The sequence below is a fragment of the Drosophila kikkawai genome, chromosome 3L (assembly GCF_030179895.1).
Source record: "Drosophila kikkawai strain 14028-0561.14 chromosome 3L, DkikHiC1v2, whole genome shotgun sequence".
NCBI classification, from domain to species: domain Eukaryota; kingdom Metazoa; phylum Arthropoda; class Insecta; order Diptera; family Drosophilidae; genus Drosophila; species Drosophila kikkawai.
The window spans coordinates 19611141-19627169 of NC_091730.1; the positions used below are offsets into that span (position 1 = coordinate 19611141).

Consider the following 16029-nt stretch of genomic DNA (forward strand, 5'->3'; position numbering starts at 1 on the left):
GAACCAAAAGCAGTGTGGTAGCACTGTTTAGATCAGAGTTGTGTAGTGCGTAAGTTGTAACGGTTTTGTTGCAGTTTTCGTAATTTGAAATACAATAAAAATAGAAAAGCTTCAAAAAGATGGCTTATTTGAAATAATAAATATTAAAAGTAGTACACTTTGTTTGGTTAAAAAAACAAAAATTTAGAGAGAGCGGAAGATCAAGCGACCGGAACCCACCCCCAAAAAAGAATTGCGCATCGCTTAGGCGGCAAAAACTATTTCGCCCGTTCCGCCCCGCTGCCACTAAATCTCTACCGCTCTCACCCTCCCATTCTCTCTCTTTCTCTCTCTTGCTGTCTAGAAAGCCAAGCAAAACAAAACAAATAAGAACGCAAAAGCGACAAAAACAAAAAAAAATGTGAATAGCAAATACCTATAGGAAAGTAGGCTAGGCGCCGCTATAAAATAGTTTTTCTGCAGTTGCTGCCAAACACTCCAACACATCGGTCGTCGCGTGAACGTCGAGCAATAAGAATAATTATTATAATCTGTGCATTCTCGCCAAAACAATAACTGAAACACAGCATTGAAACTATTATCTTATCGTGCTAAAAGTGCAAAACAAACAGTAAACAATTAGCAACTTTCGAGGTCAAAACCACAAAACAACCTATGAGAACTTGATAAGATATTAACAGGGCAAAATGTCGCCGGTAAGTGGAATTTTTATATATTAAGTAATAAGCAGAAAATAAAAAAATTAAATTTTACAACCCAATCGGTTTCGGGCTTTACAATTTATTGCATACAATTAGGCGCTACTTCTCTCAATCTCCCTCTTTCTCTTCCACCCTTTCTTTCTTTGTTTTGCTTCTCTTCATTCATGTCCTCTCACACCCCCTGTATCTCTCTAGCGTTTTCCAGTTATTTCGAAACTGTATGCAATCTCTCTCTCTGTCTCTGCCTCTTGTGACCCACCACCCCCTTGACACCTAGGCATCCTTGTCTAGCACACGTATGGAATGGAAGGGAATGGAAGATATTATCTTACATTGCATGTAATGCGGTGCAGTTGTTGTACCTTTCATCTCTGCCGATGCTGAGCTCACTCGCCTCGCATTTCATTCATGATGAAACCAGCCCAACCCCACCGCCCACTGATGAAACCAACCCCACCCACACAGAGTCGGCTAGAATTTTCCTATTTTTAATTACCGCTCAATGTCATTTCCATTTACAGCACTGCGTAGGTTCCAAAAGATTGATGGGTTTCGCCTATATAATCAGCTGCTTACCTCACTCGGTTCACTAGAACGAAATTCCATTTACCTAGTTGCATCTAATAGTGCGCGTTGCGTCACTAGCTGCTAAATATAAACAAAATAGAATGAAATAGTACTCACTAAAAGCTGGCTGAAAAGTACTTCCGGTTAGGCGACACATTGGCGCCTCTACCGTACGAATGGGCATGTGGTCGGTCCTTAAAACACTTGTCATACCAAAGCCGTAATCTGTTCTTAGTAACACAATTGACTAATTACATTGCAAAGCCTTATTCATAAAGATTGTACACAGTTTACGCAAGTGTTCAAAGAACAAGTCAATTGTTTGCATTTTAAGGCATTCACTGGAAATATTAGATCATGCTTCACCTTTTTGAATTATATATAGAAAATAGTTATCCCAATACATTTTTTTTTTTGCACAGTATGTCATTTTTTTATCTACAGGGTTTTCTTTAAAGCATAATTTCTTGGTAATTTTTAAAAATATTATTTGATCTTAGATCGCAACAAAAAGTATCTTAAAGTAAGAATTTTCTTTACTTTTTTGATATAACATTTTCGTACTGTGCATTAAAGAAAGGCATTTCCGAATAAAAAAGTATTTTATCAAAAAATGACGCCAGTGAACTTAACTGATAAGTAAAAGTAAAGTACAATAAACATTTGGACTCTAAAGTGACCCTGAAAATTTTAATACTTATTTGATTTTGGTTTCTCACTCATGCTTAAAGTACTTTCGGGACAAAACTCTTTTAAACAAACTTTTATTAAGACTACATTATGTAATAAGGTAATATAAAAATTGTATTGAACTGTTGTGGTCATAACCATAAATTTAAACTGCACGCTTAAAGTTTCTAAGAATTTTTTTTAGAATACTTTTATGGGTAGGAAGTTCACTTACATGACTTACTGCTGTTATATACACTGCTGTAAACATGTCGAACTGCTTGCTACAGTGTATTACAAATTTTTACATCCAATAAGACCCCAACTGGAAATATTTTTAATTGAATATTATGTATAGGTAAAGATATAACTTAAAATAATTTATTACAAAATAAATTAGTTCTCACATAATGTTAATTTTTTAAAGTGTTAAGATTTTAACTTAGTCTTAAAATCAATCAAATCTTTTTATATATAAAATAATTGTTTAACCAATTTGGAATTTATGATACATCATCTTTGCTTATTTGTCAAAACGTGTTTTAAATTCCGAGATGCATTGCCTTGTGTATTCATGACTAAACTCCATTTGATCATCTTTAAATTTAAATCAGCAATATCTGCTTCTCTTCACTAAGACATAGTATCTAAACTTAAATTAATCTCCGCTCGGAGATTCGGTTGGTAGAACCCAATACTTGATGAGGCTTCCCCATCCGACAGGACACCTTACGCTTCCCCCGAAAATGCTGTCGGTGGTCTGAGGAGCTGCTCAACAAAGGATCGCTGATCGCCGGCAGCTGGCAACGTCATGTGCCGCCCGATCCTTTCACAATAAGGATATAGGGGTCTGTCCTAGGAGCGACAGCTGTTGCCGGCTTCGTTTTCGGGGATCCTGTGATCGGTTTATTGTTGGCTGCCTCGCTTGCAGCTGCCGGCACACGTCTCCTACAATTGTCGATCCAGTTTATAAGCCCTGATTGAGGCAGGTAGCGTTCGGGTATTCATAATGATATATTGTAGAAAAAGGACCGACCGACAGGCAGCACATGTCGTAATAGGTAATAGGGTAATCGAATCGTGCCCGTGCCCAGGTCGTTGTTATGACACCTTTTTCTTTTGCCAATCGCCGCGCCAAAGAAGCGAATGCAAAAATGGCAAAACAGGTTTTTAGTACGCTGCCTCTAGCTGCATTTGGCTGTCAATTAAAAAACCACAGACAAAAGTTTGTAACAAGCAAGTACGAAAAATACAGAGGAACTTCTGTAAGCTGAAACTGTAGAAGAAATAAATTTAAATTAAATGTAGTTCTGCTTTTTAGGCACCAGCTTAAGTTTTAGACAAGTGCAGAAGTTTTTTTATCCGAAACCTTTTCAATAAACTCATAAAATCGGTAAAAATATCCTATTAGTTTATATATTAATTAAATATATATATTGGTATCCCAGTTTTGCATCTTTTCGTTTAATTATTTAATTTAAATGTACTATATACTTGAAATCTTTTTATAGATGGTTAAGGTATTGTTTAGGGAGTTCATACTGTGGATAAATTTAATACTGGTGAGCAATCAAAATCACAATAAAAAGCAACAAGAACGAGGCGGGTGCAACAACTTTAAAAGGCCTTGCAAGGCCGTTCAGCTCTGAAGCCAGAGATTTTTTTGTGCAGCTCTAAACTGGCAAACTTGTCCGGCAACTCGAGATCTCGGATCCGATCCAACTCCGTGTGGTCAGCGGAGTGATCTTTTGAAACAGCTAAACGAATTGCCAGAGGCAATTCTGCCAGCAAACATCCGCAAATAGAATATATTGCCGCCACATTTTACTCGTTGTTTAATTTGCAGCAACGACCGCCTGCAATAGTGTCGCCTTGCAACATGTCAAAGTCGTCTAGACTCCGCATTTATAAGCAAATTTCTCAAATGCGTCGCGACATCTTCGTGGTAAATTTAGCAGCGTGTATTTATAAAAATTATAAAAGTTCAACCCGTTAGCGGGCGGACTATATGCCCATGTCGCGCACTGTGACCATAGGAGGCCAGGCCGGTGCCTGCCATAAATGATTCAAACTTGGCAATCTTTTGTATCCCCCAGTAGTATTCGAACGTGTCGGTATTTGTCAAATATATATAAAACTTGGGAGTCATTGCAATGCCTAATTAGAAAAGCATGTAGAACTCAGCTTAAAAATATCTTCTTATCAACCCTTGGCGGCATTAGTTCTGTTAGTATTTATACGTAACTGCTAAGATCTTAAATAGTACCGCAAAGAATTACTTCATGTATTTAAAAATACATTTTGTAGATAATAGGAGGAATCAAAGTATTAAAAAAAAGAAAAAAAAAGATACTTATACCAAAGATATAAGTTTTAATTAAATATATAACTCTGCAAAATATTAAAATATTTCATTTATAGACAATGCTTTTATTTTAAGAACGGGGTGTACGTGCTGATTTTAGTCAAGATTATCACTTCGAATAGTAGCTCCATTCAGCAAAGAACAAAGAAAATAATCTTTATTTCTGATAATAAATAATTGTGAACTGTCCGAAAGATCTAATCTAAGTCGAAAAGTGAATTTTTTGAGCCTTTCAGCTTAGAAATATTGAAAAAATTTAAGTATCTTATCTTCTTTAACAAACGATTTTTTTTTTAAATATCTATGTATGTACTTATTTATTGTTAATTATTTTAAACAAAATTATCGTAAAAGAGATTAAATTAAATTATTTGAAAACAGAAAATAAATAAATAATAAACATGTCATTTATAATTAGTTTTTTCATAATATTATTGATAGCTTCTGCTCATGAAAAACAACAAATGCCCGTGTTAAAAAGGAAAGATCCTTATCAACCTTTCCTGATAAGAGGCTTCAGGATATTTTCAGCTGCTCCACGAAAATCGAAGGAGAGACAGGTAAAACGAAAACGAGAGAGTGGGATGTTGAGGGTGGAAGTAGAATGAGGTGCATACTAAACAACAACAACAAAAATGCAGCTGCTGTCTGCTCTCTCTCCCTCTCGCAACGTCTGGAAGTTTTCGGGAGGAAGAGAAGAAGCGAGAGAAAGCACCAAAATACGGTGCATTGACACGCGCCGCGTCTTTTACCGGCGCATGCTCTCTCTCTCGCAGGAGCATAAAAATCAATGATCCTGGCTGCTGCGCCTGTGGGTGCGAAAGAGATGACAGTATGGTGGGCAGTTGTACGGTTATTACGGGTTTGCGTACTAATACTAGCCGTAGTACAACAAAAGTTTGGCACCACTTGCAATTTGCCGCTTTCATAGTTAAATTTGCAAAGTGACTAAATGGGACTTATCGCTGCTTTCGCAGGCTAAACGGGTCTTTATTGCCACGAAGGTTTTTCCAAAATTACAGCTGCTGATAGGAAGAATGAGCATTCGCCTAAAAATGCATTCAAAACCACCTCTCTCACTCTTACTGCAAATGAATTAAAGTGCAGGGTTGTTTGTCTCGCTCCTTGAAGGCAGTGTTGCCGCAAATAGCTAGAAGATGAAGTAAAAATAGCTAGAAAAATGCAGCATTTATTATGTTTAAAAAGGTTTGACTTGTAATAATTTCACATTTTAAGCTTTAAAACAGATTAGTTTCTGAATAAATTATTGATTAGTTGTGAGGCACAACAAAATCAACCATTTACGACTAATATTCTACCATATTCGTATTAAAATATTAATCCCATTAAAAATAACCCAGTACATGCGAAACAGCCATCTGGCTATTTTCTCACCACTGTCAGGCGAGTCGAAGAGGCTTCGGCTGCGTTCGTCGTGCTTAGTCGTGTCAGTTGGAAGTAGCGACTCGGCGAGAAAAGCAATGGATTTATTCAACTGAACTGTGTCTCGAAAAAACACAAAATTACTGCATTTAAACTAGAATAAAGTACAAAAATAAAGTATTTGACGGCATCAATTGTGATAGTTGGCTCTGTATTTGTTGACAACGACAGAGAACGAAAGCGATAACGGAACAAAAAACAGAACAGAGAACGTGCGCTTGTCTATATTTGTGACTTCGTTGTGTTTTTCCGTCCAATTATTCACGGAAAATCAATAGTGACTGTGAAGGCGCATTGTACGATATCGACGAGTATCGGAACGATAGGAAATACCAAGGGAAACTTGAGTTTTTCAACAAAAAGAGAAAAGCCGTCAAGGTGAGCTAAAGACTGCAGCATATAGTGTAGTATTTTGTATACATCAAGGCGATTTTAACCCCAAAAAGTAATGAAAACGTGACATCAGAAGACCAAAAGCTAAAATATATTTTTATTTGCTTTTGCTGTACGTTCACTCGCACACACACTTTGAAGGAAAACCACACAAGCGCAAAGCGGCTATCGTTAAAATCCACACGACAGTTTTGTCGCATGCGACTTGGTTCCCAGAAAATAGTTGTTTACGTGAAGACTACTCGGTTTACAATTAATAGAAAGTAAACAATAGACTACAAGAGCTTTAGGAAGTAAACAATAGGCAAAAGCTTTTAGTTTTACTGCTGACTTTAGCGAAAACGTTTTCTTCGCTTTTGTAGGGTTGGCCGTGTTGTTTTGTGTTCCCGTTTCGTTCGCTTTGTGTCCCTCTCGCACTTCAGCGACCACACCGACGAGAGATTGTTTCATAAAAACATGGCGACCGTAGAGTTGCTAAATACTTGCGCTTTTGTTTTACTCACAATTATTTACAAATTTACCAACGTTTGTTTGCAAAATGAGCTTTCTGAAATTTTATATGACTGTAAATATAAATTGAAGTGACACACGACTGTTTGCACGGTTTTTCTGGCCACTAAAAACAACAACTTTCCGCCATATGGTAACCCTCTTTTTCGCTTTTGAGTGATTTCATACGAATTCCACACACCCCGCAATTCTCCAACGATCGTCATCATGATCATTATAGTCGTTCGGTGCTGTTTAAAAACAACATTCTCAATTGGGCACGATGTGGATGGAGAAGAGGAAGCAAAAGGGGCGGTTATATTGTACAATACAATGCCATCAATTTTCTGTATTCAACCGAATTTCGGGCTACGCAATACAACGGCTGTTTTCGTCTACAATTCGAATAAATTTAAGCGATGACTATAGCGTGCAAAATATACCAGTTTACCCAATTTTTAGCATCCCAGAAGGTCACGCTATGTGTCATCATTCATCAGTAGAGAACTCTATCCTGTTCTAATTAAGTTTAATTTGTTTTGGTTTTTGTTTTTGTCCCACACGGAGAAAAATGAATCACATTTTGCTCATGAGATAGTATACCACGATCTTAGGTGTATGCCAAATGTTATCTTATTTTGTAAAATTGAAACCTAATCAAAACATTCTTCAAACAAACATTAGAGAGTAAACAAAAGATAAAAATTTCATGTCTAAACCATTTTTACGATAATTCTATAGTTGGGGAGGTTTGACTTAGAGATACCATAAATCTTCCCTGAAACCTAAAAGAATATTTTTCCCGGTGCATTAAAATAAACAGATGACGCGTCAGTCTGCTGGGTACAAAATACACATAAATATGTATTTACTCCATACGCTGAGCGATATACGATTACTCTGTGTGTAAGGCACTTCCTCTTTTACGCACACACTCACTGGCATAATCCGAACCCAGCCCAAGCCACCACCACCACCGATTCCGGAGTCCGGACCACGGAGCATTAGCTTCTTTGTCTGGCACATCCGCTGCCAACGGAAGTGGTGCACTCATGCGTGTTTTCCACTCTGCAGAAAAAGAGCACAGAAAAAGATGCGGAGAATAATGTGGAAGCCATGAAAAAACCATGAAAACCAAAAAGAGACGAGCTCAAAAAACAGTTTTGTGAGCTGTTGCCAATTTTCACGACTATGCTTTTTTCGCGCCGATTGCAGTTTTCATTTTGTGCCGCTTTTTATGCTTCATTGCTTTGAACTTTTGCGTCCATTTTTCGCTGAACAAAGAGAAAGTCGCGCCAGTCTCAAAGTCTCCTCAACTTCTCAACTTGCTCAATTTCTCAATCGAGTTGAAACGAGCTGAGCTTCATTGGAGAGAGATTTTTACAGTCTGACTTCCATAAACACACCTGCAAAAACTCAGATTTTAAAGTAAAAAATTTGTATGTTCTTTGTAAATTAAGGTTAAATAACTATTATAAAAGTCGCATTGTAAAATATATATAATATATTTTTTAAAATCTAAGATATCATAAAGATGTGCTAAGAAATCTTATTGAAATAAAGTATATCCTAGTACAAGCTTTGGAAGTTCTCCTGTACTTTTCGAAGGCAACGAACTTGGTATGGAACCACTTTTCCGATTATAGCCGCACCCACGCAGCATCATCGACGGCGGTGGTCCCTATGCCCACATCTTCTCCAACTCCAACTCCCACGAATCCACGAATCGGATCCAGACGGATCGAGACAATTCCTTAATAAAACGATAGATAAGGTGCTTAATACACAACAAACAGTTCTCACGTACGCACGCACAGTGGGAAGAATCTTCTGGACCCGAAATAGAATGGATCTATTGTCTCTCCCCCGAACACTCCATTTGTTATCGCCAGCAGACGCGACGGCCATCAGAGCAGATCTCAGATCGGATGAATGGAAATGGACCACGGCGGCCCTTGAAAGAGCAAGAGGAAGAGGCAGGCGAACAAGAGGCAGCATAAGATGAAGAAAATTACGATTCGGAATTCCCGGAATTTTCGTCGCTCTCAAGCTGAATCATCTCATCTCATCCCATTCCACTCCATCTCTCGCCTCCGCCGCCGCCACGACCTTTGAGCCTGGGCCGCGTGAAAAACGACCTTTCAGCCATTATTTCCACTAACGAGGCCCCCGCCTACCGATCTACAAGAACTCCGCTGGTTTTTCCCTGGGATCGTGTCCACATTCCAAGTCCCATGGAGATGCTGCGAAGATAAATGCATTGCCCTCTCGCTCGCACACGACTTGACTTTGGGTTTGAGAGCAATTTTCCTTTGGTTTTCCTGGAACGAGAAAATGCTGGCGGCGTCGGCGGCTCTGGAACTTTGAACTAAGCCGCCGTTAGGTTTTTGGACAATCGATCAATGTTCAATGGATAAGAGGGAGAGAAGGAGAGTTGAGCTACAGAGAGAGAAAATTGTATATGATGGGATGATATATTTAAGGGTTTTTTTTAATGGAAGATGTAGATTCTGATATTAACTTAATAATTCTGTATCAATTGGATCATGGTGGAAATTTATTCTTAATAATCTTTTACGATCGTTGCCAGTGATATTTAAATTTAGATTATTCAAATATTTAAAAGGATAAATATTATAGTAAATCTTGGAAATTTTTAGATATAAAGTACGTTAAATGAATGGAATTTTCCCCCTGTGTGTTGAGCCGATCTTAATGCATTCCTCTGCAGTTCAGCAGCCCGGGATCCGGGGCGCATTTATTATGATTACAATATTGCCCTTTGTTGGCCAGCATCCCAGAATTGTTCGTCTTGTTTTTGTTGTTATTCCATCTCTGTTTTTTCTGTTCTCTTCTCGTATTATCGACGTCGGCGGTCGTTTTGTGTGCTGCATTTCTTGGAAGGCCACAACACACGCACACCACACTCTTACGATCGGTGTACGCACATAAAGATGCCTTGGAGAAGCATGCAAGAATGTTCTTTGTGTGCGTGTTTGCTGTTGTTGCATTTATTTATTTTTCTGCATCCTCCGGCGATGCTCTTCTTCTTCATCTTCATCTGAACACGATGACGACTCATGCCGAGAGGGATATCATCTATCTCGTTCTGTTCTCCCCTCTTGGATGTTCTCCTTCTCCCTTTCTGTTGGGTTCTGTTCCCCTCTTTTAACCCTAGCTTGTTGTAGTTGTCGTATCTGGTATCACCACATTCCAATCTCGGTTTTTTTTTTGGTTGAAGGCAGCAACAACAACAAAAAGAATGGTAAAGTGTTTATAATAGTTTCCCACAGTCGAGCTCATGTCTTCGGGGCTCCCAAGGTATAACCCGAAACAGACGGAGTCAAATTTGTAGTACTCGTATTAACATTTTAGTTTGGATAACTGGTATTCAATATCTGATTTTACTAAGGAAAAATCCTGTAATTTACTTTGGATTGTTCTGAAACTTTTCGGGGTTATGTATTGTGCTATTATTTGGATTGTTGTCAAATTTTATACAGCTTACTTTAAGAACAGCTGAAATAGAAGAATTAAATGGAAGAAAGCAATTCCGATAATATAACAAAATAAAAAAGTATTTCCGACGCTTTTCAAAACAAATTATACAAACACATTACACTTATACTGTTTGCTTAAAAAAAAATTCTGTTTGCTTAAAAATAAAAACAAAGAAATACACCATTTGGTTTTTTTGATTTTTGTGCGAGTTTGAGTCCTATTATTTTGCCCTAACCTGTAGTTACAGAACGCAAGACCTTTTCCACGGCTTTGGACCTCTGCGGTTACCTTCACTTACTACAACGAGAGCTTGCCGAGGTAGAAATCCCCAGCTTTGCTTACAGGCTGGGATTGGACTGGCCTGGCCTGGGTCGACTTGGCTGGCTCATTCCAATCAGAAAACTCGAAAGGCAGCTCCAACTCCGACTCCCAACCAACTCCAGTTTGATTTTCTGTGGCGGAGTTTTGTAGAAAAGTTGCCCGACTGCATTCCATCTGAGGTTCGTTCGTTTTGGTCTTGTCTTTCGTGCTCGTTTGTTCTTCTGTTTTCTGTTTGTTGCCTTGCCCAGCCTTTGATTATGATTTTCTTTCGGGTGTGTGTGTCTGAGGTTGTGTGTGGTGGCATTTTCCTCTGCTCTCGGGGATTGTTGTTCCCATGCCCATGTCTATACCTATGCCCATGCCCGTGCCATTCATTGAGCCGCCCAGGAGGCCTTGTCTTTTCAGTTGGTATTCGGTTGGTGTTGGGTGCAGGCGCTGCTCTCGGTTCTCGTAGTGTTCCCCGATTTTCACATCAGTTAACATAATTTATTTAATTAAGAAAAGTGCAGCGAGTTTGTTGTATTTTGGACGAACCTGGGTAAGTGTAAGAAAAAAGTAAACTGCATATATTGAGCGAATGCAAATGTCTGGCTTCTGAACTTTTCACTGAATTTCCTGATAGCCCCGCGAAATTCCAAGAGTCGGTTTGCATTACAATTGTTAATGGGTTGGCATTCCACAATAACAAATAACAGACGTCGGCAGAGGCAGCTGTAATTGCACTTTGTGCTGGCTAGAAAAGCAAAACAAACAATAATGAGACTTTAGTCGAGGAGACCGATGTTGTGAACACACTTCTTAAGAAATCGATTTTATAGATTGATCTGAAACTTTAAGGGACCTTAAGTAATCTTATTATTTCTTTATATACCAAAATATGAATTGTTTATTTTTAATTTAACAATAATATTAGAATTTTAAGCTGTAAGCATCTATCTTAGAAATGATCATAATTATATTAATCTTTCTGCAAAGTTACAAAGCAGCAGTATACATCTACTTTAAATATTTATGGAGTGCAGCTATTCTATTCAATACCTTTTCCAAGTCTCTCTTTGGAATGCAAATTCTTTGTAGTATCTGTTATGGTAAAATTACAATACCCCTTTTAAGGGTGTACAAATTGCAATTACAATTGCAGCCATAGCAGAGAGACAGCATCTCTCGAGCTTGCTGCTGGCTGCTCCACTTCAAAAACAATGCGCAATCTCTGCCCAGAAACAGAGCCACATCTTTAGCATCCTCCCCCCGATCCCGATCCGATGCCCCGTACCATATAACCCGAGTCAGAAGTCAGCATTTGTAATTTACAATTGCTTTTGTTTTTGCTGCACTTTATATGTACTATGTATATACTCTGCCCTCTTCTCCCTGGTCTGCTCTGTGTTGTTTTCCCTGTGGTTAGTTGTTTTTCCCATTGATGGTTTCTGATGGTCTCTGCACAACATGGCCGTCCCATTCGCACTCGCAGCTGGCTCCGTATGGCGAATGCATTTATGCTGCGCTTTATGCTGCAAGTCGGGCTCCATGGAGCTCCATGGTGTTGTGGTGGTAGTGACGAGCTTGGTGTTGGTGGAGTGCTCCGAGTGCGCCGTCGCCAGAGTGGTTTGACTGCATTCCATTAAAACTTTCTCACAGTCGGCTAGCGCTTGGAGTGCTCCGCAGTGCAAGGCACTGCCAGCCAACCCACCGATAGCCCCGCTAGCACCACCATCGTCAACATCATCATTGCCCCCACCGCCCCACGATCCGTTGCAATTGTTTGGCGAGTTTGGCTGGTTTGTGGTTGAAATTTGGACTTTGAACGGAGCCCAAGTCAGCGGTCGTGCTTAGTTTTTTGCCGTTTTCTGTGTTTTTTTTTGTTTGCTGGTGGCCCAGGCGAGTAAATGTCGAAGAACGGCTGTACAATCTCTTTGGACGAGACCTCCGCAGATACAGTTTTAAGCCTAGGGGCAGCAGTCGATTATTTACCGAAAGGTGTCTATCGATAAATATCGAGCTTTGTCGATTACTAATAATTTTTAAGGGTTTTATCAGGTACAATACAATATTTTAGGTAAATCCTTAAAGTCTTAAATTTATTTCCATGTGCTATTGATTTATTAAAGCTTTTAAGCGATACACAATCTTAACCATATTGACATTATTTACCGATAACTTATCAAGGGTTTTTTTTACCTTGTTGGTAATTTTTGATTTAGATAACAAACTGTAGGAGAATGTAGACAATCTCTTTGACTAAAAAAAATATAATAAAATTTGTTATCGATATATGACCGTTATTTCGATTATATTGATACTTATTGCGACCAACATGCAAAACTGTATCAGTATATGCACTTGCAATTAAACAGTAGCCTTACTTGCGCTATATTTACTCTGCATAAAGTTCCCATTTAGTTCTGGATGGACTTCCTGTCATTACTATAATTGCCAGTGCAAAAACCGACCGACGAGCAAATTGGAATCGCCGTGTGGGCTTGACTCCCGATTAGCATACTGATTTATCTATTGCCGCTTTTGGCGACAATACCAGTTTTTGCAATTGTTATTTACACTTTTTTGCCGCAGTGGTGAGTCAGATCGAGAGTAGTTATCTCTCGTCTAGTTGGCGCCACCACCACCACCCATTCATCCACCCACTCAGCCGCTCGTGCCTGGCGGTGCTGGGCGCATGAAATACTCACTGCGATTCGGCGCACTGCAGAAACGAGCGGTTGTAACGTTGCGTACTCTATACACTACGTGAACTTTTTTTATATATTGCCGTCGCTACTCGGAAATGGAAAAACCACCCTTGGCGTCGGGGTAAAGTCCTGGTGCGAGCGGGACAACTGGCTGCTGTGCTAAGGACTCTTAAAGTTCGTTGATGCTGCATCTCCAGTTTCTTGAACTGCGTTTCAGTTTTTTCCCTGCTGCATTGTACATACACACTTTGAAAAAAGTAGACGTGCGACGAAAAGTCTGGACTCGGGCTAAGAAAAAAAGGAAACAATTTGAATAATTTCCTTATCAAATAAAAGGTACTTATTCAGCCAACAATAAAGTGATTGAGTGAATTTAAAGCTAAATAAGTTTGCATGATGTGGAAAGCCTTTTCAAGATTAAGTAATCTAGGCAAAAATAGCTGTTTTTCTAATGTAGAACTTAGTCACTCTTTCTTAGAATAAATTTCGGTCGAATCATATTAGACTAATGGTTGTTCTAGGAAGTTATTCCAGATTTAAAAGTGGAAATGTCAAGGGAAAAATTAATAACATTATGGCTCTCCAATTACAAATTAATTTCTCAAGTAAAGGCAAATAATTATAATTTTTGTTGATTCATTATTTAATTGCAAAATCACTGCCATCCCTCAATTGAATACTCCCTATTCCCATTGACGTCTATCTACCCGCGACGACCTTATCAATAATTTCATAGAAAAAAGCATTCCGTGCCAGAGTTCGCTTTCAGTTGTTGGAAGTCTCTCGACGGGGCTGTTGTGTTGTGCTGGTGCGGAGGAGTAGAGCTTTCCAGACGGGGTCAGAATTGAGGGAGGGTGGAGATAATTTTAGAAACCTCTAGGTGAAGTACCTTATCGTTATGATAATGCCTATCTGGCAGGTGGAGCTGTACAACAATAAAAAAATTTTATATTAATGGGTTTACTGTTCATTCTTTCATTTCAGTTTTGTGTTCGGAGGAGAGCAACAACCGGAGAGGTATTTAACAAGGATCAAGAATCCAGCAAAGATAACAAGCAGAATCAAGCAACATGGCAAATTTGCTGACCACTCAACGGTACCATACGGGACCCATTGCTCTGGACCGAACAGTTCTCGATCAGGTGGACAACAACACGAACACGACGCAGCTATTTAAAAACAATTTCAACAACATCATGAACGATCTAAATCGAGAGGAGGCGCGCTTGAAAACCTTCATCAACTGGCCGCTGGAGTGGCTGGATAAGCACCAGTTGGCACAGACGGGCATGTTCTACACGAACGTCGACGACAAGGTCAAATGCTACTTTTGCGGCGTGGAAATCGGACGCTGGGAGCAGGAGGATCAACCGGTGCCGGAGCACCAGCGATGGTCGCCCAACTGCCCGCTGCTGCGGCGCCGCACCACCACCAATGTGCCGTTGAGCGGGGAGGATCTGGATCGCGTCCTGCCACCAATCAGCTACGATATCTGCGGTGCCAACGACTCGTCGTCGGCGGTGGAGCTGAGGGAGCATGCCTATGCCGAGGGACGGATACCCATGTCGCACATAATCCAGTCGGTAGGCGTCAGCCCAATAGTACCTTCGATGCCGGCGATGATTCGTCCCGACGCCACTATCGCGTCGATGGCATCGACGGCCACACAGGCCAACGGCGATGTCCAGCCAGAGACGTGTCGCGCCCCTGCCGCCAGCGGCAACTACTTCCCCGAGTACCCAGAGTTTGCCGTGGAGTCGGCTCGCCTGCGCACCTTCGAAGCGTGGCCAAGGAACCTGAAACAGAAGCCCCACCAACTGGCCGAGGCGGGTTTTTTTTATACGGGCGTTGGGGATCGCGTCCGCTGCTTCAGCTGCGGCGGTGGTCTCAAAGATTGGGACGACAACGACGAGCCCTGGGAGGAGCACGCCCGGTGGTTGAGCCAATGCCGGTTCGTAAAGCTGATGAAGGGACAAGTGTATATCGATACAATGAGCGTAAAGCCAGCACCAGTCGAGGAGAAGGAGCAGGATGTTGGCCCATTGGCCGAGGAGGTTGTCAGCACCGCCAGCAGCAGAAGCACGATATCAGCCGAAGAGGATGTGTCGTCGTCCGCGGCATCCAGTTCAGGGGATGTGGCCCCATCAGCACCAGCGGCACAGTCTGCTGCCACTCGCATCTTCGAAAAGATCGTCGAGTCTACAGCTGCGTCGTCCGTGCCAACTGCAAGCAACGGTTCGACCATACCCGAGGAGAAGCTGTGCAAGATCTGCTACGGCGCCGAGTACAACACGGCATTCCTGCCCTGTGGCCACGTTGTGGCCTGCGCCAAGTGCGCCTCCTCCGTCACCAAGTGTCCGCTGTGCCGGAAGCCCTTCACCGACGTGATGCGTGTATATTTTTCTTAAAATCTAATGTTAACATGACGATGAATGGTATCTCAAGTGTTAATCAAAATAATAAGAAATCGGGGTTCAACCGGCGATCGCAACGGCCAGCTGTTGGGCAGCCCTGCACCTGGCCGTTGCCTTTACCAAGAAAACGAAGCCTGGTAGAAATCGTAAGCCTCCAATGTAATATTAGCTTAGTCGCACATGTATTCTGCGTTATTTATAATAAAACTAACATATTAACGAATCTCTCTTGGCCTTTGTTGTTTGATTGTCGCCTGGGTGTTGGCTGAGCTCCGCTCTGAGAGCTTTATGAGCTCATGTGATCAAGCTTGTGGAATCGAATCGTTGGGGGAATCACAAATTCCAATGGGATTTTAAAAGCACTCAGCAATGCGCTTCCTGGAACTAGAGATAGTAAGTTGAAGATAAAAAAAAACATATGAAACAATTACTACCATTGAAAAAGTTGAGTAATAATTTTTATAAAAAATGTTATAGTA

General features: G+C 40.5%; 1 protein-coding gene across 4 annotated transcripts; it reads left to right on the forward strand.

Moving 5' to 3' along the window:
* Positions 1-468: 468 nt before the first annotated feature.
* Positions 469-15773, forward strand: Diap1 (Death-associated inhibitor of apoptosis 1). Of its 4 annotated transcripts, none has more exons than XM_041775212.2 (2): positions 469-695; positions 14121-15773. In XM_041775212.2, the coding sequence occupies exon 2, from the start codon at positions 14207-14209 to the stop codon at positions 15542-15544; it is 1338 nt and encodes a 445-aa protein (XP_041631146.1). In that variant the 5' UTR covers positions 469-695; positions 14121-14206; the 3' UTR covers positions 15545-15773. The 4 variants fall into 4 exon arrangements, with proteins under 4 accessions (XP_041631146.1, XP_017028323.2, XP_041631147.1 ...); XM_017172834.3 differs by lacking the exon at positions 469-695 and adding an exon at positions 5750-6123; XM_041775213.2 differs by lacking the exon at positions 469-695 and adding an exon at positions 13453-13472.
* The last annotated feature ends 256 nt before the right edge of the window (positions 15774-16029 follow it).

Coding starts and splice junctions, on each gene's coding strand:
- Diap1 (XM_041775212.2), top strand. CDS start 14,207: ATGGCAAATTTGCTGACCACTCAACGGTACCATACGGGACCCATTGCT.